The sequence below is a fragment of the Brachyistius frenatus genome, unplaced genomic scaffold, assembly GCF_029030835.1.
Source record: "Brachyistius frenatus isolate BFR_SWC_R1_liver_20210118 unplaced genomic scaffold, ASM2903083v1 Contig_203, whole genome shotgun sequence".
Classification (NCBI taxonomy): Eukaryota; Metazoa; Chordata; class Actinopteri; family Embiotocidae; genus Brachyistius; species Brachyistius frenatus.
In genome coordinates this window covers 414,675-436,143 of record NW_027210802.1, presented here as the reverse complement: position 1 = coordinate 436,143, position 21,469 = coordinate 414,675, and the positions used below count along the sequence as shown (strand labels likewise).

The following is a 21,469-nucleotide window of genomic DNA, read 5'->3' as shown; positions in this document are numbered from 1 at the left end:
CTTTTACACGGACGTCTGATCCCCGTTGTACTGTTACCATGGTTACACACGTTAGATGCATTGTTACATGGATAAGTCTGTGCTGTGCAGATGTGTTTTTTTTATTGTCAGCCAAGAAAGATCACTGTTCAAACCTGACATGTTTGGTCATAACTTCCATCAAAAAAAATTCATTAACTTTTCCCTTAAGCAAATTTATTTCCATATTTGAAAGGAGGCCGGGGTGTTTCAAATTAAAATAATATTTCCACAGTTTGGTTTGTTATTATCAATAATCTCTGAACAAGTAGAAGCATTACACACCAAATGAACAAAAATACAGGACAATTCCATGATTTGTTTTGTTTGTAGAATATATTGCACAAAAAATAGAAAAACTACATTTTTATTTATGACACGTATTCTCTTGTTATCCAGCTGCATTACAGATTTCAGTTTTTTGTCTTACATTCTGTTTAAAAGCTGAAATATGGTCAAAAGTCATTCAGTCACCGCTTATATGACTGTTAAACACTACCATGTAAACAAATTAGTTTCCTTTTTCTCATCTGAAGGAGGTAAACAGCATAATTTGACAGTATTAATGCTACCCAATGAGATAAGAGTAAATTGTCCACCAATCAGACCTTGTTCCTGGAGGTTACATAACAACATGAATGGTGTCAGTGCCAGTTGGCGGTGTACTCCGCCCTCTGAGGCTGCCACAGCTCCGCTCCTTCGATGATGCGGCGGATCATGGAGGCCGAAGTGAGGAGCAGGTGTCCGGCGGCCTGCAGCAGGCCGGAGACGACGCGCAGAACTTCTCTGAAAAAAACAACCAGACGTCCCGGATCAACGGCTCATCGGGAGTCAAACCGTAAAGATTCTAGTTGTCAGCAAGCTGCACACGTTTTTAAAGTATTTCTCATATCGTCTCCCGAGAGCAAAAAAACAAGGTGAATGATTCGTGTCTGACGTGTGCTGGACAGTTATTAATACTCGTTACTTTTCTGAAAGTTTATGAAATGCAACTTATTGTGAAAGACTTCAGTGGTTCCACCGAAGACACTTTTCCCCCTCAAACTCCTTCTTTTGATTTAATAATGATCTTCAGCCAGAATCCTTTTATTCTCAAACGTTCTGTGAATCTCATGCAGTGTTTCTCGTCACGTTTTTCAGCTCCACGTTTTTTCCCATAATGTGTTATAATGTGTAATAATGTGTTATAATGTGTTAAAATGTGTAATAATGACTCACCGGATGATCTTCTTGGGCCCCAGACACTGAAAGTCAGCGCTCACCGAGTACAGGCCTTGAAATGTGGCTTTCACATTCAGGGAGCCGAACACATCCTTGGGGCTCGTCTTGTAGAGGTCAAAGGTGACACAAGCAATGTCTTTACCAGTCCGGGGCTTGTTGTAGTCTTGAGATTTGAGCACAACTGCACCCTGGTGAAAGGGGGGGGGGGGGTCAGAGAGGGAACAGTCACTCAGAGATGTTACAGACGAGAACGCATGTTTTTTGGCAGTCATGTAAAAACACGTTGGCCTTCTGCGGGTCAAACGTACCGGCTGCAGCCTCCACGTCTGTCCGGGCTCCAGCGCCATGAGCATGATGTTGTCCGGCAGCGTCGTGAGGAACTCGTCGGTCTCGACCTCGGTACCGTCCTCCTCACAGACCAGAGACAGAGAGACCGCGGACAGGGACAGCAGCAAAGCCTGGCAGACCTACCCGTGTGGACAATAATCATTTATTAAGTTCATGTATGGATATATATCTATATATCTATCTAGATATATATCTATATAGATATATCTATCTATATAGATATATAGAGAGATATATATATCACATATCTGTAAAACAAGAATTCTGAATTTAAGAGATTTTCTGTGATTAATTCAAGCTTGATAGATCAACAGGAATTTATTTATTTGACACCATAATTAGTCACATTACACATATAATTGGTGTCCACCTGCTGTCCGGCAGACATCTTATCTTTGAGCTCAGACTGTATTCACGACTTCATGGGATCTTGTCTGACATCATCAAGGCCTCATCAAGGATGACGTCAGGCAGCTGACATCGTCAACAAAACGTCCTCCATGAAGATTTCACATGATCGTTTACTTTAATTAAATTTCATGCTTCATTCCTTAGAAATTGCTGATGTTCCTCTTTCAGTAGATCTTTTATTTACTCTTTATTCTTTTTTTCTATTTAGTCAAAGTTACCATTAATTAAAAAAAATGTTCTACTTTTTATTATCACATTATTTTGTTTTAAATAGTTGTACCCGAATAGTTGTATAAGAACCTTTTTTCTTGAATTTGTTTCTGCTGTTTAATCTTTTCTCGCCCCTCTCACCCGCTCCTTCAGCTCCTCCAGGGTCGCCGCCGTGATGCCCTTCCTCGTCGACCTGTCGGGACAACACACTCTGAAGGGGCGCTGTGGCGGAGACCACACCCGCTTGGAGACGGATCTGAGGACGGACCGGGCAGGAAAGTGACAAAGATTATTGAATATAGACAACAACAACAAAAAATAATAATTGTGTTGAAAGAATGCAATTTAATCAGAATCACATCAAACTGCAGTTTGTCCTCATTCTGTTATCTGACCATGAAATACAGATGATCATAATACATTTACATTATGACGACATCTCTCTATTTCTTTGAATGTATTCGGCTCCACTTGATCATCACTGAGATTCAGACACTTTAAACTGTCCTCTGTGAAAAGGTCTTAATAAATAGGTCACTTTTTTCAAAAGTCCTGTCTTTTTTACATGTTTATCATTTCTATTATTGTGCTTTTTTAATTTTTTTATTCCCTTCTATTATCACACTGACTTTCCCTTCTTTTTTTGTTTTGTTTGTTCACTTAGATTTTTTTTCATACCTCACTGAGGCCAACGCTTCCAATCTCATTATATAACACGTTAAATCAGTGCGTTCGATACTTCAGTCTTAATTTACAGAATCTGGCAGCAGCAGCCTGTTTGTTTGTGATCGTCAATACAATATCAATAAATCTGAACTAATTCTTCACTTACTTGATAAATGAAGATGTGGTGTCCATGCTTCTTGTCTCCCCTCACAGCTTGTTGTGTTGTCGGGTGTTTTTGGTGCGACGAGCCAGCAGATGGACTTTGCTCTAAAGCTGGTGATAATACACATTATCAGAACAGAACAAAGTTCACTCAGACATGTTTCTTCATTTGAAAGGACATTAATTACCTGTAACTAGAGCCTGATAAAATATATTTTTTTAAATGACCATATAACAGTCATATTTTTAGATCCCTTACTTTTGTTGTTTTAACTACAATGTGGGGCATTTTTGTTAAAGTTTGTTTGTAAGTTATGGTCAAACTATTGTAAATAATGTCGACTGTTGCAATATCAATACTGCACTATTTCCTCTTACTTTTGGCTGAATGATACCAATATATCCACAATAATATCAGTTGATGAAATATGTTTCTGTTCAGCTGCTTATAATTTTAAAACTTCCCTTTGAGGGATTAATAAAGTATCTATCTATCTATCTATCTATCTATCTATCTATCTATCTATCTATCTATCTATCTATCTATCTATCTATCTATCTATCTATCTATCTATCTATCTATCTATCTATCTATCTATCTATCTATCTATCTATCTATCTATCTATCTATCTATCTAATACCTCTGAATGGATATAAATATTACAGCATTGGCATCCTAATATCATTTTATAGAATATTTGAGAAGGTTTTAAGACATTTTAGTGGGATTGTTAGAATATAAACTCACATTGACACTTGCCAAAAGTAGTTTTTTTTCTCGTTTTTCAACTTTTTGTTTATTTTGTTAATTTGTTTGAGTTTCTTGAAGCATTTTGTTTTCGGAAAATTATTTTAATTTATGTTCTGAAATTGTTCACGTCATTCCGACTTACTTTCTACGACATTTTTCTGTTTTACATAAAAATAAAAACAGCTCAAACGGCGTCGGCTGGCGGGTGACGTCCCTACGTCATATCCCGACGTCATATCCCGGAAACAACATTGCCAGCGTTGGTTTAAGAGAGTTGAGCGCGCGGCAGGGCGGAGCTTAAAGTTTGAAGCGATGTTTTGCGTTCACACTTGTAAGCACCGCTCATTCGGCACGTCCCCATCAACAATCTGAGCGACCACAAGCATGAAGGCGCGAGGACGAGAAGAAGCGGAAGTTTTGACGGGAGACGGAGCGCGAGCTTTGTTTGAAGCGAGTAAACAAAAACACCGGCACTGATATTTAGTGACGGGTTTTGTTTTCAAGCTGTCACCCGGAGTGAGTAAACATGGTCTCGGCAGCACTTCCGAAATAACTTAAAGCGGTTAGTGACGGGTGTTTGTTTCGGAGCTCCGCCCGGTATCTGTTCTCTATCTGTTAGCTGTCTGTTGCTAAGCTAACGTCAACATCGCCCCGGGACCGGTCGGTCGGTTCCTCCTTCAAACGGACCGACTCCTTCATTTTAATGGCCACAAGCAAACCGAAGCCACACGGTAAGTGTTCAACAGCGGGGATGACGTTCAAACTGGACGGAAAGTGGTGATTTGTACCACGGGGGGGGGGGGGGGGGTGTCAGGTCAGTCGGTGTGATTGATTGACAGCTGACGGGGGACTTTCCCCTGCGTCCTCTTCCAGATGTCAGCCTCCCCTTCGCGTCCCTGCGGCTCCTCGCCCCGCCGGTCCGCCTGGTGTCGGCGGCCCTGTGGAAAGTGCTGAAGCAGAGGGACGTGATGCAGTATGGCGTCGTGGAGGAGTTTGTGACGTCAGCCTGCGAGACCGTCCCGGGGCTGCTCACCACGAGACACCAGGGCAAGCTGGCTCTGGGGCTGAGAGCCCGGGTGGGTACCACATTATCTCCTGTGTCTGAGGTTTTCTGTCCACAGATGCTCATCATACCCTGTTGTTGTTGTTGTTGTTGTTTAATCAACATCCGCCTTCTTCTCAGTTAATCTTGGAGTTGTGCAGGACGCAGCCTGATGTGAAGGTGATCGAGGCACATCTGGAGAGGATCTGTGTTCCTGCAGCCGCGTCGTCGTCCTCCGCACCTTCTTCGGTACATCACACCGGAGAGTTCGGATAGGCTTCGTTTTTAAAACACTTGTTTACAAACCAAATAATCAGCGCATGAATCCATAACGACGTCATTGTTAGGGTGCAGTTTGATACAGAATAGTTCAAATAAAAGTTCAACCTTTAATTAGACAGACATCCATGAGATATTTCACTTTAAACATTTAGTTAATTACAAGAAACTGCATTCCTTCATTTCCTAAAACCACAGACAACATGTCAATTTCTCTCTCAGAATTTACATATATATAGTTTTATATCTGTGTACTTCAGAACTGATTGACCTATTGATTATTGTGGCATATAAGAAGGTGCTCTGGACACTGGTATATAAAAAAAGGTCAATTCTGCTCTTTTGTCTCCCAGAGGAAGGACGTAAAAATACTGAGAACGGTCGAAGGTTTCCATTCTTTGGTTCACATCTTGCTAAAAGACGCAGCAGTGAAAGAACAATTCTTCAAGGTGAGTACGTCACCTACATAAAAACACTTTAATCTGTGTTCAGTCGACGTGCGTAGCGGCCGACCACTTCTGTTCCCTCTCCTGACAGGAGGAGTTTCCCGCTGAGTACGGCCCGAAGTTCGACCAGGAGCTGGAGAAGCTGCTGTGGGAGTTTCTGATTCGAACGGACCAGCTGCTTCCTGTTCCCAACCTCGCTCAGGTACTGATGGTACAACTACTTTACTGCTTTGACACAGTTTCTGTACTAATGTAAGAATACAGGTAACATCTCGGGGGGGTAAAGTACTTCATTCGCTGAGCATGAAACATTTGTTTTACATTAAACTAAATTAATAATGAATGTAGATTTTTAAAAAGAAACTTGTTTGCCTACAGACCGTGTCGTGGCTCAGTGACGCCCCCCCGGTCCTGGAGGAGTGTCCGTGGGCCGCCACCCAACCTCAGCTCCTGGACATCTTGCTCGAGCATCAAACCCGTCTGGGTCATCTGGAGTCTGCAGGTTGAATTAAATCACTTCTCTGTAATAATGACTGACGGCTGAACTTTGTGTAAATTCTGAATATGTCTTTTTGTCACTTTTCACAGCGTCTCTCCCTCCAAACATGGGGGACTCCATCCTGGCTTCACTTTCTCTGCCGCCGTCTGGCAAAGTATCCACCAATCAGCTGACGGGAGCCAGAAGTTCTTCCGTGGCCCAGTCGGACGGCTCCCAGAGAGTCAAAGCACCGTTCATCGCTCCCGTCATCGGACTTGTATCTAATGAAGACGTGCCGGTCATGATCGCCGCCAGAAGAAGGACGCTGCAACGGCAGGACTCGGCCGACGCAAAAGATACGACGAGCGAGAAGGTCGACCCGAACGAGAGCTTGAAATTCACTTTACTGAAACCGAGACACAAAGCTGAAGATGACGGAGGGAACGAGGGCGGAGAACCGGCGGAGAGAGAGAGGAGCACGATGAAGCGCAAGCAGCCCGACGAAGGAGAATCTGAGGAGGAGGAGGAGGACGTTTTTTGCAGGATTAGATCTGGAAAAAGGAGAATAAGCAGACACAGTCCAGGAAAAGGTGAGCGGAGAACCGATGAGAGTGAAGAAGTCCTGGAAACGTATTTGACCCAGCTGGGCGTCAGAACGTTCCCCCAGGATCCGTCCCTCCGCTCCATCTTTGCGTCCTGCGTGAGCAGCCGGCCCAGAGTCGTCCTCCAAAAGCTGCCGGCGGCTTCTGTCGGCGCCGGCGGGTCCGATCGAAGAGGAACATCGACGCACAGAAGGACACAGAGCCGTCGGACGCCCGCCTCCGAGCTTCCCGGCTTGGACGATAAAGAGTAAGAGACATGGGAAGACAGAGTGCATCATGGGAAATATATCACATCGGAATGCTCTGGTTTTAGTTCAGAAGCTTTTCTATATCTCTTCCTTCGATCCAAGTAGATGATATTTGGATTAAACTATTAACGTGCATTTATTTCCGAATGTATCAGTGATCACTTAAAGGAAGTTTGGAATAAAGTCTTGTGGTCCACTGATGTTTCAAACTTCAAAAAATAAGTCCAAATTGAAATGGGCCGTTGAATTTTGTAGAAAATGGTTTAAGCCCGAGAAATAATAAAATTGATTGATTTGAGTGGATATTTCTGGTTTCTTTTTGTTTTGCCTGTCTTTCTGTTAGATAGTGATTTTTAGAAGTTTATCTTCCACCTGTACTTCAGGCCCTAGAAACAGGAACCTGTTCATCATTTAGCTGCATTTTATTTTATCCAGGTCGTCTTTAGACTTAAATTAAAAAAAATGCACAAAGAAGAGCAGGTCAGTAGCAACTCGGTTTAATGATTTTCATCTTTTTTTCAAATCTTTGTTTACTGACTTTTGAAATTGTTGTTGTTTCTTTTTTTGTACAGAAATCATCCCGTGAGCAGCTCTCCCGCTCTGCACCGCAGCAACACAGGTGATTTCATATAAGCAGTCAAATAAATGCAGCAACGGTAAAAACCGCATGTTTGAGTTGAACCGTTTTACTTTTGTGTTTAGAGGTGTCGGCCCCGTCGGGGGACACGGACGACTACGTGGACGATTCTGAGGACGAAGCGACAAAGAACTTCAAGGTCAGGGTACGTGTGCTCAGTAATATCAGGTCTTTGGTTCCTGTAAAAAGAAAAAGATTATTACACCTGTAAGATGTGCATTTTCTAACAAACGTTAGTATGAGGCTTTAAGGCCTTTTACATTTAAAGTGTAATGTGTGGAAACCCTGCGGTACAAGCACTTCTCTCCTCCCTCGGGCTTCCTGGTTCTCATGTTTTCTATTGTTTTTAAAAGGGTACCGTTTATTTTTAAAGCTTTACACAACCAGGTCCTTCAGTATGTCAGATTAACCCCACATCACCCATCTCTGATTGGCTGATAGCGGCCTGGTGACGAGGTCGCCCGAAATCTGTAACGACTTTCCTGCTGAGATTAGGTTTTGATTTTAATCTATCAGTTCTGTTAAATATGTTTAAAATATTCTCTAAAAGTGTAACTTTAATGTAATTTTATTTTCTGTTTTGCTTCTTTATCCTGTTATGAAGCATTTTCTAATGTTTTTTTTTTTTTTAAAGTGCTATATAAATACAAGTTATTACTATTTCAGTAAAGTCCAGGTTTTTAATCAGGAAGCACAAATACATACAAAAAAAAGTCTGAACTGAAAAGTCCTCAAACTGAAGTGCATTTAAAACCATTTTGTGACTCTGTCTCCCCCAGCTGTTCATGAAGCGCTACTACAAGACCAAACACGGCACTTACATCCCCACTCTGAGGGAGTTCTGGAAACCCGGGATGACCCGGCGGGTCTTGTTGTCCGATGACAGCGGATGCAGGAGATGAAACGACTTTCAGAACCGCGTTTGTTGTGCGTGTTGGTGAAACTGCTGCCAGACGACGCTGACGTAGCTCCATTATTTTTAATTATTTTTTTATTTTCCTCCATCAGGCAGCTACACGGACAGAAAAAAACGCACCAATCACGGCAGCTGATGGACGTTTCTATTCTTCCCTTTGAAGTGTAGCTGATTGACTTGAACTTGAATAAGTAGTTTGTCATAATGGCAAACAAACCCTGAAACGTTACTGTCACTGATGATCGGCGCTGTCATGTAATTTTGTATTCTTTTGAATTTGTGTTAGTTTAAACCCACAATATATAATATTCTCTATTAATAAAGTTTTTGTCTATGCAGTCATATTTTGCAGCAGAAAAAAACTGCATTATTTTGTATTTCTTTCATTGTGTTGGTTTTATAGACCTTCCAACAGATAGACCTGTCAATCGTAGATATATTTACGTACTTTAATCTCCGTTATCTGACAGCCGACAGTTTAAAATGACCCATTTAGTTACAGTTGAATGTCAGCGGATCATACGTGAGGATTAATCCGTTACAGCTGTCATAGTGGACTTTCCTGCTCTTGTGGCGTTTTATATAAGATAAGCTGTTTGTATAAAAGTTCATACAATGATTAGAAATCTTTACACAGAAATTCACAGCACATATCAGCCAGAAAAAAAACTACCTCTTCAGTCAATGAAACGCTGAAATCAGTCGAAACAGAATCACAAATGAATCGACACACAATTAAGTGCACTTTTTCTTGTTCGTCGGCCTTCGGTGGCTCAGAGTCGACAGCCCATCCCCCCCGACACCGTGATGGTCTCTCCCGTGATGAAGGACGCCTCCTCGGAGCACAAGAACGCAATCGCTCCTCCGATTTCCTCCGGCTCTCCGACTCTGGAAGCGAAAGACAAATTGTAAACTGAAATGTTGTGTTGGTAAATTATTCACCTATTTGTGTAATTATACAGAATATTAAAAGAAGCTTCCGCGTTGGGGATGAACTTCACCTTTTAATGCTGAGCTGCTTTTTAAACTCGTCCATGATGTCCTCGTTTTGCCATAACTGGGAGAAAAGAAAAAAAAAAGGTATGTTGTAGAGAATAACACATTAATTAACAGTCATTTAACAGAAAATCACACGGGGGGGGGGGGGGGGGGGGGGTTACCGTGGCGCTGAAGCGGGTCTTGATGACTCCCGGCGCCACGCAGTTCACCCGGATGTTGGACTGGGCCAAGTCGGGGGCCAACGCCCGGGTCAGACCCAGCAGGGCCGTCTTACTCACGCTGTACGGACCCAGACCCTGCAGACACCAAACAGATCGGTTCCCTCTAGCGCCACCTTCAGGCTGACAGTTTCTTCCTTTATAACATCTCAACAACTGTTTGAATGAGTTGCACAGTTTCACTCCAACTGGCACAATGAAATGTTTTGTGTAATAACATCATTTATATCGTGTTATTACACAAAACAGTTATTACATGTGCACATCGCAAAAAAATGAGCTGTTAATCCTTTAAATATTTTGGTGGTTAAATCAGTTTGGTAACATAATAATTTAGTCGTCATGACAGCATGCAATGTAGACATTCAGCTGCAAGGCAGACGGTTCATTTTATTATAATTTTCTTTTCAAGCTGAATTGATCTCTCACATGTTTTTGTTTTTTTAAATGTTTTATGTCTCTGACCTGCATCGGTTGGTATCCGGCCACAGACGACACAAATATTACATTTCCCCCTCTGAAAGGAAAAACAGACGTCAGTTGCAAATGTGATTTTTTTTTTGGTCCATTTGTTACAGATACAGTTTGAGTTGTTTCACTGACCCTCTCTTCTCCATATGAGGCACCACCAGCTTGGTCATGAGGAAGGCTGATTTTACATTTATAGCCAGGATCTAAGAAATAACAAAATGAAGAAACGGTTACAGTAAATATTCAAATGATCCTTTATTAAAAACCAGAGGTCTGGTTCAGCGCGAGCACCTTGTCCCACACGTCCTCCGTGGAGTCCATGATGTTCCCGAAGAAAGGGTTGACTGCTGCGTTGGACACCAGGATGTCGATGCCGCCGCACCGATCCAGAGTCTGTTCAAAACACAGACCCAGTTTCTGAGTTATGTTGCCACAGACGGGACAATCAATCACAATATATATATACATATATATAAATATAAATATAAATAGACCTAATGGAAACTTCAGCCATCTGATCCAAACTGTTGCAAAGTGTTCTTTAAAGAGTTTTGATATTTTTTTTTAGACAAACTACTTTACTATAATTAAAATAAATCCAAAAACACACAACACAGTATAGGAGATGAAGTTTAAAAAAATAAAACAAGCCCAGAATAACAAGTTTTAAAGGAATCACTGCAGCCGGTTAACGTCTCTGCTCATGAGTACCGGTCCATCCATCATGGTTTCCATGGCAGCACCGTCCTCCAAGAGAAACACACCACCGCAACTCTACCGGGAAACATGTCTGTGGGCTGATGGAAGAGTTGAGTCGTTGGGGGGAAACACGCAGGAATAAAGAGCGGGATGTGAAACATCATCCGATAGGAGGAGAGCGGTTCCGGGCAGCTCGCCATCGTTGGAGGCCGAAAGTTCACAGATGACGTGATGCACCGAGAACGGGAGACGATGGAAGAGCAGCATTTATTTCACGGACGCTTCTTTTTTTGTTTTGTTTTGACCCCGGGACGTACCGTTTGGACCAGTTTTTCTCTGTCTTCTCCTTTGCCCACGTTACAGGTGGTTCCGGTCACCTGGATGCTCCGGCCCTGCAGCAGCGCCACGGCCTTGTCCACGTTGGCCTGCCGCCGGCTGCTCACAACCACATGAGCCCCTCGCTGGCCCAGAGCCTGGGCGGCAGCCAGCCCGATCCTGAGGGACATTATTATCTTTATTATTATTATTATTACCATGAATATACTGTTGGTGTACAGATAAACACGATCAGGACTCAATGACGTCATCCTCACCCGTCTGTGGAGGCGGTGACGATGGCCACCTTCCCAGCAAGACTGCTTTGAGACATACTTCTTGGTCCGGCTGCAGGATTGGTCCTGAGGCCCCTGAACGCACTCCTCAACATCAGCTGCGAACAGACAATAGTCGAGAGGGTTTGTTTTGGGGTGTTTTCCAGGACAACACTGGTTAAGTAGGTCAGAGGTCATCAGGGGGAATAAGCAGTATTCTCCATACAGTGTCCCACATCGGAGGAACTCGTACAATAATGCAAACACGATCAAGAGCAAGATCTCACCCTGCAGTTCATGCAGAGCTGCACGTGGAGAGGACCAGAGGAAGAACTTGACTGAAGACACTCAGGATCTGGACTTTTGACCGCCGACGATTCATGCGTCGCTGCAGTCGGTATTTTCCGGGTAAAGGTCCCGCTGTCAAAATAAAAGCCTTCAGCAACCCGTCGTCTTCATTTGGATGCTTTTCACTCAATCTTACAGCCATATTTGCGTTATAATAATCGCAGCATTTGTTATTAGGTTTATTAAATATTGCAATAGTGACCAAAGATAGTTGTAGTAGAGGGTATATGTACTTTTTTTTTTTCCCTCTCCAGTATTTACAGCTTAGTTCTCTGATCAACAATAGAAAAATTCGGATGTCCCTGAACGCAACCTGCCAGAAGCAGCCAATCACAACAGCCGCGTAAACTGAGCGGCGGAAAGCCGCGCGACTTCACACAGGCTGGATGGGACTGACGGCTGGACGTCACGCTCGCGGAACGTGTGAAGATCTGCGCAGGAGCCCACTGCGCAGTGGGGGCGGGGCTAATTGTGTTGTCATCGAAGATGATTGAACGGCCGCAGATTTTCACGCCTGAAAAGAAGTGATTTTACGTCGTGGACTGGACACGAAAGGAAGTTTATCGGCGGTAATAAAACAACAACAACAAGGTCATTATTTTATATTTTGCACGTGCTTTGTGTGCTAACATCGGCTTCGTAAAACAATCAGGCGTTGAAGGTTTTATCCGGCGGAGCTATTGTTGTTTAGGACTGGACGTTGGCTAACATTATAGTTCGCTAGGCCGCGACGACTCGGCTCACCTGAGTCTGACTGCTCGAGATGAAGACTTCACGTTTGTGATCCAGTTACACAGAACCAGAAACCGTGTTGGGTTTTAAACAGAAAGTGCTCACCGCTTAAATAACACACGATGCTAAGCTAACGCTAGCTTTAACGTAAACGTCACTGGGCGTGGAAACGACGGACAGGTGTCCTCACGCGTGTCTGTCCAACGCACGAAAACGGTGAAAAGCGCCATCTGCGTGTTTTTTCCCTGCAGGATCCTTCATGAAGACGGGGACGACCCGGGAGATGTGTCCGGCCCAGAGGCAGCTGTGCCCCGGCACCGAGGCTCTCCGCCGGCCGACGCGGCCGTGAGAGGAACCACCGGCGGGACTCGATGGACAATCCGACTCGGTTCAGGACACTTTGAGTTATAGTTTCTCAGACCAACGATGTCGGTCTCAGTAAGTACAGTATTGATCTGTTTGTATAAATGAAGTGTAGTAATGTCACAACGATGAACTCAAACAAAAACAAAATCAGCTTTCACTTTTGTTTATTATGTCAGTTTTATTGTATCATTGCCTCCATTACGGTGCTAAAGAGGGTCCCACATGGCTCAGTGGAGCCGAGCTGTCCCCCGAGGGGAGGGGGGGTGGGGGGGTCGGTTTAGAGAATGAAAGGAGACCTGACTCTGGTTTTGGGTCGGCAATTAAACCCTAAACAGCAAGGGACAGATGTGCCTCTCATCCCCTCCCCCCTCCCTCTCATCCCGCTCATTACCATTAAGCCCTTGTGTCCATTTGATCATTGATCCCCCCCCCCCTCCACCTCCCCTGATGTGCCCCTCTTTCCCTCTTCCTCATGATTACTGACACAGCTGTGAATTTAGAGTCAGTCAGGATGTTGGCTTTTACATTTTCCATCTTTTTTTTTTCCCCTCATTCGCCCATCCTCCTCCGATGTCTCCCACCGAGAGATTTTTTTTTTAGGAGACCTTCCCTATTCACTCCTATTCACTCTCCATTCAACAGCTCTAAACAATCAAGCTTTCTCTGCTGCTGACTCAGCACTGTTAATGTCTCTGTGCTCGTTTGTTAATGTGAGACAGAGAAGCGTGAAACTGTGACTTTGGGCTGTTTATCCAAACCTGCTTTGCATTTGGTGATCTGGTGTGTAAATTACTGAATGGGCGTGTCGTTGATGATTTCTACTGTCGTCTCTTCCTCTTTCTTCCCAGACGGTTTTAGCGAAGGCGCTGTTTGACAACGCGGCAGAAAGCCCAGAGGAGCTGGCTTTCCGGAAGGGCGACATCCTGATGGTTCTGGAACAGGAGCAGAGCGGCGGGCCGGGCTGGTGGCTCTGCTCCCTGCACGGCAGACAGGGCATCGCCCCGGCCAACCGCCTTCGACTCCTCCAGACCGCCCCGCCCCCGGGCTCAGACCCCCGTCGCGGCCCCAACGAGGACGGTGTGTACCTGGCGCCCGGCCCCCCGCTGGCCCGGACCGGCAGCAGCAGCAGCAGCACGGACGACGTAGACGGCGTGTATCGCTCGCCGCCCGTCGCGGGCGAGGCGCGAGGAGGCGGAGCTGCCACGAGGTCCGGGGAGCTCCGCAGAGTTGAGGCCGGGCGCCCTCGCTCGCACTCCAGTTCTGGCACCCGGCCCAGACCCGACTGGGATCTCGGGGTGGCGGGGCGTCCACGCTCGCCCTCTCTGAGGGGACGAGGCACGGAAGTGACGGGAGCGCTTTATCAGTCTCCGGTGAGCCCCGTGCCGTCCGCCGTGCAGCACGCCCGGCAGCCAGGAGGGCCGGTGGCCTCGGAGTCGGTCTACCTTTCTCCCAGCGGCGTGCCGAGGGCGGCCGATGAACCGGAGGACACCACATATCTTGTCCCTCGAGAATCACTAACGACAGGACACTCAGACGACTGTTACCTGGTGCCCAAAGGCACGCCGCTCGCAAGTGACGATGTTTACCAATCCCCAACAGGAGGCGCCGCTGCCGGTGCGTTCTGTTCTAATGGACCCTCAGTAATCAGCGCTGGTACCGCCCAGTCCAGAGTGAGTCAGGACACACCTGGGATGTACCAGACACCCACGTGTGTGGGAGCAAACCTCCACAGGACATCAGCTACAGTTCTGGCACACCACCACCCATCCCAGCTAACCCCCGCCCAAGCGTCTCCTAGGCCGATGCACAAGGGCGTTTCATCCAACCCCAGCGTCGCCAGGGGGAAACCCGGCCTGGCCTGCCACCGAGGGTCCCCCCTGCTGATCAGAGCAGGGCAGATCAGGGCTCCTGGATCCCCAAACTTTACCCGCAAACCTCCTCCACCAGCACCTCCGGTGAGGGGAGTCACCAGGAAGGACGCACCGCCATCAGTGGACTCTAACTCGGTCCACAAACCCACCGCTCAGGCGACTCCTGCAGGCCTGCAGCAAGGAGACGACAAGAAGGGAAATCTGCAGAGTCAGCAGGACAGGACAAGCAACAGGCTGGAGAAAAGCAGCAACGTGAAGAACAAAAAGGGAGAAAATCAGGATTATTCAGATCCTGCAGACGACCAGGTGTGTTATAAAACTGTGATGAACTTGTTGCTCTCAGTCTATTTATCCACATTATAAGAATCAAGAATAAAATTATATTTATATGTCACTAAAGTTTAAATGGCATGCTTGAAAAAAAAGGATCATTTCTCTCCAACGCTGCTCCACATCTTAGAAGAGGGATGCTTTTTCTCCTCTGTTTGGCTTTTTGGCAGCACTTTAAAATAAAGCTCTGAGTGTTACTTGAGATATTTTGGGACACTTTAATGCCGCATTACATATCTTGTGACTCTGTAATTATAATTTGGTTTTATCCTGTGCCTTGGTAGGTGTATGACACCCCTCCCAGTGGCCGGTGGCAGCATCCGGTCCCCTCCGCCCTCGGGGAGGAGGATGGCATCTATGACACCCCTCGCAGTCTCCCACCGCCAGCTGACTCGGAGACAGAGGTAAAGATAACTTGCTGAGTAATGAAATCACCTGCTGAGTTAGTGCCTGATCTTAACAAAAGTCTTCGTATCATCTCTTTCCCAGCCTAGGCAGTAATAATAACTGTACATATTTGTTTGTATCTGAGCACGGGCTGTCAGGAGACTCGTCACCACGATGACTAGCTGTGGTATCTACGAAGCTAAGAGTCTTATTAAGAGTTTATTTTGGCGGGGAAAATGAAATGAATTAACCATTTTACTGCTACGTCTCCAGGTCCAGACTGCATTAATTAAATTTGCAGTATGTATAACAATAATTCCAAGGAACTTCTGAAAAGATCAGACATAATAAATCATCAATACTTCTTGGTTTTAACTAAACAAAAAGCATTACATTTAAATTGGTGAGTGCTGCAGAACCAGTGTTGTAATAATGACTTGCAGCATGTTTTTTGACCTAAATATCCAACGATGGAAAATATCTGTCAAGATATTTAAAAGTTTTGCTTTGAAGTGTGCGAGCAGCCTTTACTTCATTCATCGGTGCCGTTATTTGTTTTCTTCCCGTTTGACATGCGTGTAAATTTGGGCGCTCCGTTTGTTTCAGCCGGTGTTTTACTTTGTTGAAGTGGCAGCTGGTGACTGTGGGCTGTCATGTCTGTACAAGTGAAGCGATTCATGAACAACAGATGACTATCAACTACCCCGCTTCCATTTCTTCCCACATTCCTCTATTAGCCCCCCCCACACCGCCCTCCAAGGCGAGGCCGCACCTGTCTCTATCTGCTGGGGGAGCCTGTCTATCCAGTCCAAATGCTGCTTCTATTTTCTCCCAGTCACACCCATCTGTCAGGGCCATGGCGAGGGCATACCACCACCTCCTCCTCCTCCTCCCTGCCTCCCCTTTAATGTTACTTAAATATATATGGGTCAGCTGTTGGATTATTTAGTTTTAACTCTTAGATGTGTCTCGGCCTAGTTTCAGGTTTCAGTCTGATCATCCAGTTCACATGTAAATACACCAGCTTTAACAGAAGTCCTCTACCCTCACAGTGCAGCATTTTATTCATAGAAAACTCTCTGTACCTCCTTGTATTTATGGATTAAGTTGATAGAAACCCATACGAGGTTGTGGGACAATGAAATTATCTTCCTTGGCTACAATCACAAGATAAACAACACCGTATGTTTTTCTCTCCACTTGCAGGTCTACGATGTCCCCACGATCACTCTGAACATGTCCTCGTCAGAAGTCCGGGCTGATGAAGCTGATGACGAAGTCTACAGTGTCCCCAGTCTTCCCGGTGTGACTCAGGGACCGGGAGAGTCCACCGGCAGCCTCTTGATCGAGGAGGTCGGGCAGGTCTGCTGCGTCCCGGGCTTTGAGAAACGAGCCAGCAGCGGAGATCACAATCGAGACTCCTCCGAGCCGGACTGCGGCATCTACGACATGCCGGCTCTGAACATAGAAATCCTCCCTCACTCCCTGTCGTCCTCCTCCACGCGCCGCCTCTCCGTGTCTAGTAACGGTTCGGGCGACGTGCAGTGGAGAGCCTCGCTTTCCAGCCTCGTCCACGCGGTGCTGAGCACCACCTCCTGCTCGGCCGCCACGCCGTCGTCACGGGACCTGGCTACCTCGCTGGCTGAGATCCTGTCCACCTGGAAGGCCAGTCATTCGGGTGACCCTCCGCCACCTCTGCAGCAGGCCTGGGCTCGGCTATCGGACCTGCTGCCGGCGTTATCCGCTATCGGTAACGCTCCTCCATCTGAAGGGCTCCTGTCGCTGGTCCAGCGCTCTCTTGAGGAAAGCGCCCTCCTCTTACAGGCTCAAGGCCGGCCCCGTCTGCCTTCCCAAGATTCCCTGTCTCGCAGGCCGTTGCCGGCGCTCCCAGTGCCTGATGGGAAATCATCCGGAGGTGGGATGGGCTCCCGTAAGGGGAGCTGGATCCAAGAGAGGCCCCTGCCTCCGACCCCCCAGCCTGCCTTCCCCTTGCCTCCCACTCCAGCCACCGTGACTCTGACAGTGGGGCCTGCTGACGGAGAGGATGACCCCACCAATGAGTACGCTGGGATCGGCTTGACTCCGGTCCCAGCCCCGGTCCCGACTGGAGACAGTGTTGGATACGTCAAACTGCAGGTCAGTTTTCATGACAACAAGAACTTTCCTTCGATAATCTGATGTTTGCTTTTGTGCTTCAACCATTGACTGTAAATTAAAGTGTTCGTAGATTCCAGTTTTGAAATAAATTAGGCTCATACGGAAGTGTCTTAAGCTGCAATACCACCGAGGGCCACTAGAGGTTGGCTCCAAAAAGCCTCCATAGATTTCCAAAATATTTTTTCCACAGGTTACTTCAGTGTTGTGAGCTAAAGTTGTTCTTTGTAATTAGTTTTCTGGAGGTCCACCTGAAAAAATTCCCATCAAAAAAATAAGCTTTAAAAATGCTCTTTTTTTGGGGGCGTGTCTGTTTGATTGACAGGCCTGTGGTGCAGTCAGGTTAAGGCTATCGGTGGGCGGGACGTAGAACCCGAACCTGAGGCTTCATAACGGCCGATGGGAGACATCACTGTTGGTTGTCTTCAACACATCTGTACCTTTCTTAGACATACATGTCATTGCGTGCACATGAACTTTTCCGTGTACCGACGGTCCTCTCCTTCCTCTGCAGGGTAAACCTGAGCCGCCTCCCGACGGCCTGGCTGAGAACGGACTCACGCAAACCATCACTGCAGAGCAAAGGGTGAGTCTTTACCTCCATGTATGTCGTCCTCTCCATCGGTCTGCAGGCTGTAAGAGAAATATTTTGCAGCACTGAAACACACACAGCAGATCCTGGATCTGTACACGCATCCATTCCTGCGTGGAGACTCGGCCTATGTTTTTATAATCTTTTAAGCTTCTGTGAATCCAACAACATCAAGGTCGACAGTTGAAGACGTGTAACCACGCATAATTAAAACTGCAGTTGTGTTATCTCCTAAGTCGGTTGTGTTGCTTCAGACTGACGTCGTGTCTTTTTATCACTCGGCTTTTCCCGCTCTTTGCTCGTCTCCTTTGTCGAACCGTAGACAAGCAACAAGAGGGTCACTTGTGAACCTCAACAATCTTTCCTTACATAGGACGGAGGCAGCGGGACAATAAGTGACTGAAAAGCACAGTCATTCTTTCAGCTGTGGCACTCGTTGACGTACTTCTGCATGTGTGTGTCTGTGACTGACTTTCTCACACTTTTAAGTTCAGTGTACGACAGAAAATAAACCACTGATATGAACATGTTTCAACATTCACTCCTTTTACTGTTATTTAAAACAATATTGTGCAAAACAACCTTCTACAACTTTCTTTTTCCCCTCGTACAGTTGAGCCCGTCCCCTCCTCTGCCGGTGGCCCTCTCCCTGGAGGACTCGGAGCTGCTGTCCTTTTACTCCTCTCAGAGCCTCGCCCACCTCTCCTGCCTGGCCGACGCCATCGACGTGCTGTTCAGCAGCGTGCAGGGAAACCAGCCGCCTCGCATCTTCGTCGCCAGAGGAAAGAGTCTCATTGTGACGGCACACAAGCTGGTGTTCATCGGGGACACGCTGTCCCGTCTTCTCACGTCTGCTGACCTCCGGACCAAAGTATGTAGAAAAGCCCTGTGTGTGTGTGTGTGTGTGTTTACACACTATGTTTGCATGACCTTATTTGTGTGTTAGTGACCAAACAAAGTAAAACGATGAGCACAAAGTATGAATAATTACAGGCATAGCTGAGTAATAAATGTGTTTTTATTTCCTTTCCTTACTTCAGATCACAACTTCGGGAGGACGACTCTGCCAGGCCTTGAAGGCAGTTGTCGTGGCAACAAAGGGCGCCGCACAAAACTACCCGTCGGTATCCGCCACCCAGGAGATGGTGGACCGCGTCGCTGAGCTCTCCCAGCAAGCGGCCGGCTTCTCCACTCTGCTGCAGCGTCTGGCAGAAATATCCTCGTGATATTTCCAGATCACCTGCGTTAAAAAAACTTTGTCTGCACCATACCTGTATTTTCTCTCTTTGAAATGCCTTATTTGTTGTTACGTCTGAACGGGACCGAAGCAAGCGAAGCTGCAACGCTCCTCCTACGCTGGCTTTGGACTGTGTCCTCCAAGTGTGTGTTGGTTTGCCTTTTGTTTATATCCTGACTCCTGTGCTTTGATGCCAGGCACACTTGTTTTTTTTGAAGTGTTAACTTATTGAATATTTGAAGCCCCTTCTGTGGTTTGGTGTCCTTCTGGACTGCTTATTTTAGGATCTTTGCTTTAATATGCTTGCCATATTTTCTTCCCACTCACATGATAGCCATTTTTCCTTCCTTCCTCTATTTATTTAGCACCCCTCCAAGTTCTGAAAATAGCACAGGCTCACATCCTGGTTCTGGCCCGCTTCTTGCTGCGATACCTGAAAGGCCTTTTGTGATTATTTCTCTGAAGCCGATGAAGCAGCATGTTGGTTTTGGACTCTCTGCAGGACCCCCCCCCCCCCCACCACCCCTTTAAAAAAAAAAAACCCACAACCTTGATCTGTGCAGGTATGTGTTGCGTTTGTGTAAGTGGCCGCAAAGATTTAAGTACAGCTTCTAATTCACTCAAGAACAGTCCATCAACACATCCTACAGTTATGCAGCTTTGTACTTCTCATGAGGAATAACGAAAGTCCTTTGTGACAGAGCGAGAGAATACCTGAGAGTCAACGGACGGACCGAGAGTGACTAATGATAGTTAGCTGAGAATTTGCCTCATGTTCTTTCCCACAGTCGTGTGTCGGCCTCGCAGTGGATAAGGAACCTGTTGACCGAGTTCACCCGCCTCCACATGTCTTCTTTTGATCTGCATGGTTACTTTTCTTCCACTTTGTTAGCTGTTTCTTACCTTAATTTCCCAGTTAGATGCTTGTCAGCAACGCTTCCACGCTTAATTTCTGCAAAGGTGTGCGGTTGAATCTAAAGCTGGGTATTATATACACAATTCACTATTCTTGTAAAAGCATCGTACTGAACATCAGTTGGATTATTTTACATGATTTCACACTTATCACATCAAGATATCAGTATTTGACAGTTACTATCTGATCTTCACCATATCGCCCAGCTAGACCAAAAACTCCACTTTTTTTTTTTTTATTGAAATGGAAGAATTTTCCATTTTTATATCCATCAAAACACAACTCTGTTTACCATCTCAGACTATTACACACTCTGATCTTTTCCCATTTACACTAACATCAGTCACCTGAGGGTAAAACTGCACGTTGCACTGCTCACAAACGGCCCATAAATGTTAAGCGTGGAGCTGCGGTGGAAGCCCGAACATGATGTTTATCATATTTACACTGCACATGTTTATTGTGTAAACACATGGCCAGCTTCCTCCGAGGGGAAAAAGTTGGAATATAGATTTTTTTTAAAAGTGTCGGGATCTATGTTTTGTGCTGTCAATCAAATTACTAACCTGATTTTTGCGTTTTACTTTTCAGATTGAAATCCTTATATCACCTGGGCATTTCATTATCATTCTCTAATTTGTGTGGCTCAGTTTGCTTTGTTCTCTGATGAATACTGTGGCTTCCTGTTTTTTCCATTTTCTTTACTGGAGATCCACCTTGTGGAGGTTTGAAGTATTACTAAATGAGTACCTACCTGCCAAAACAAGCTCGATGTATGTCAGAGCGCATGATCAGCAAGTAACCTTTAGCTATATATTTATTAATGTCAGCTTTTATATTATTTGCTTTCCCATTTGCATGGCTTTTAATTTGCTTAAACTTTATATATGCACATCCCTCAGCAGGGTGATTTTGCAATGAACAAAGATTTTTTTCTAAATATTCTATGTTACAGATGAAAGGTATGGCTGTATTTTCTTTTTCTACAGGGAATTTTTTTACACTACGTGAACCCATTATGCTGACATATTCAAATGAACCTTGGACTTTCCACCTATATAATAACAGACCTAACTCCCCTTACTTTGAACACTACATTTGATGTCTGTCTTGTATTCCTGTT

At 45.6% G+C, this 21,469-nt stretch overlaps 4 protein-coding genes across 6 annotated transcripts; 2 read left to right on the top strand and 2 right to left on the bottom strand.

Moving 5' to 3' along the window:
- Nucleotides 1-178: 178 nt before the first annotated feature.
- Nucleotides 179-3,117, bottom strand: cideb (cell death inducing DFFA like effector b). Its single transcript, XM_069718993.1, has 5 exons — nt 3,041-3,117; nt 2,350-2,464; nt 1,548-1,706; nt 1,237-1,427; nt 179-804 (listed from the first exon to the last, which is right to left on the bottom strand). Exons 1-5 carry the CDS (start codon nt 3,064-3,066, stop codon nt 663-665), a joined length of 633 nt encoding a protein of 210 aa, XP_069575094.1. The 5' UTR covers nt 3,067-3,117; the 3' UTR covers nt 179-662.
- A 1,031-nt stretch (nt 3,118-4,148) lies between these two features.
- Nucleotides 4,149-8,422, top strand: tinf2 (TERF1 (TRF1)-interacting nuclear factor 2). 2 transcript variants are annotated; one of them, XM_069718989.1, is made up of 10 exons: nt 4,149-4,519; nt 4,662-4,864; nt 4,972-5,079; nt 5,463-5,558; nt 5,647-5,757; nt 5,934-6,057; nt 6,144-6,882; nt 7,456-7,502; nt 7,586-7,659; nt 8,300-8,422. In XM_069718989.1, exons 1-10 carry the CDS (start codon nt 4,492-4,494, stop codon nt 8,420-8,422), a joined length of 1,653 nt encoding a protein of 550 aa, XP_069575090.1. In that variant the 5' UTR covers nt 4,149-4,491. The 2 variants fall into 2 exon arrangements, with proteins under 2 accessions (XP_069575090.1, XP_069575089.1); XM_069718988.1 differs by having other exon boundaries at nt 7,586-7,665.
- On the bottom strand, nt 8,187-11,805 carry dhrs4 (dehydrogenase/reductase (SDR family) member 4). The gene is made up of 9 exons (XM_069718992.1): nt 11,701-11,805; nt 11,417-11,532; nt 11,141-11,318; nt 10,416-10,517; nt 10,257-10,327; nt 10,119-10,170; nt 9,597-9,731; nt 9,438-9,493; nt 8,187-9,324 (listed from the first exon to the last, which is right to left on the bottom strand). The coding sequence occupies exons 1-9, from the start codon at nt 11,710-11,712 to the stop codon at nt 9,210-9,212; spliced, it is 837 nt and encodes a 278-aa protein (XP_069575093.1). The 5' UTR covers nt 11,713-11,805; the 3' UTR covers nt 8,187-9,209.
- Nucleotides 11,806-12,239: 434 nt separating this feature from the next.
- efs (embryonal Fyn-associated substrate) lies at nt 12,240-20,860 on the top strand. 2 transcript variants are annotated; one of them, XM_069718986.1, is made up of 8 exons: nt 12,247-12,352; nt 12,745-12,931; nt 13,708-15,036; nt 15,345-15,464; nt 16,654-17,583; nt 18,116-18,187; nt 18,807-19,064; nt 19,234-20,860. In XM_069718986.1, exons 2-8 carry the CDS (start codon nt 12,920-12,922, stop codon nt 19,417-19,419), a joined length of 2,907 nt encoding a protein of 968 aa, XP_069575087.1. In that variant the 5' UTR covers nt 12,247-12,352; nt 12,745-12,919; the 3' UTR covers nt 19,420-20,860. The 2 variants fall into 2 exon arrangements, with proteins under 2 accessions (XP_069575088.1, XP_069575087.1); XM_069718987.1 differs by lacking the exons at nt 18,807-19,064; nt 19,234-20,860 and adding an exon at nt 17,927-18,015 and having other exon boundaries at nt 12,240-12,352; nt 18,116-18,182.
- Nucleotides 20,861-21,469: the final 609 nt, after the last annotated feature.

What these genes read in the sequence shown, in the direction of transcription:
- cideb (XM_069718993.1), bottom strand. Translation starts at nt 3,066, where the DNA reads ATGGACACCACATCTTCATTTATCAA. An exon ending in ACCACATCTTCATTTATCAA is followed by an intron (nt 2,465 to 3,040) that starts GTAAGTGAAGAA and finishes GTCCGTCCTCAG; the next exon opens with ATCCGTCTCCAAGCGGGTGT. An exon ending in AGACGTGGAGGCTGCAGCCG is followed by an intron (nt 1,428 to 1,547) that starts GTACGTTTGACC and finishes CCCTTTCACCAG; the next exon opens with GGTGCAGTTGTGCTCAAATC.
- tinf2 (XM_069718988.1), top strand. Translation starts at nt 4,492, where the DNA reads ATGGCCACAAGCAAACCGAAGCCACACG. An exon ending in TGAAAGAACAATTCTTCAAG is followed by an intron (nt 5,559 to 5,646) that starts GTGAGTACGTCA and finishes CTCTCCTGACAG; the next exon opens with GAGGAGTTTCCCGCTGAGTA. An exon ending in CTGTTCCCAACCTCGCTCAG is followed by an intron (nt 5,758 to 5,933) that starts GTACTGATGGTA and finishes GTTTGCCTACAG; the next exon opens with ACCGTGTCGTGGCTCAGTGA.
- dhrs4 (XM_069718992.1), bottom strand. An exon ending in CCTCATATGGAGAAGAGAGG is followed by an intron (nt 10,171 to 10,256) that starts GTCAGTGAAACA and finishes TTTTCCTTTCAG; the next exon opens with AGGGGGAAATGTAATATTTG. An exon ending in AAGCAGCTCAGCATTAAAAG is followed by an intron (nt 9,325 to 9,437) that starts GTGAAGTTCATC and finishes TTTCGCTTCCAG; the next exon opens with AGTCGGAGAGCCGGAGGAAA.
- efs (XM_069718986.1), top strand. An exon ending in CAGATCCTGCAGACGACCAG is followed by an intron (nt 15,037 to 15,344) that starts GTGTGTTATAAA and finishes GTGCCTTGGTAG; the next exon opens with GTGTATGACACCCCTCCCAG. An exon ending in CAGCTGACTCGGAGACAGAG is followed by an intron (nt 15,465 to 16,653) that starts GTAAAGATAACT and finishes CTCCACTTGCAG; the next exon opens with GTCTACGATGTCCCCACGAT.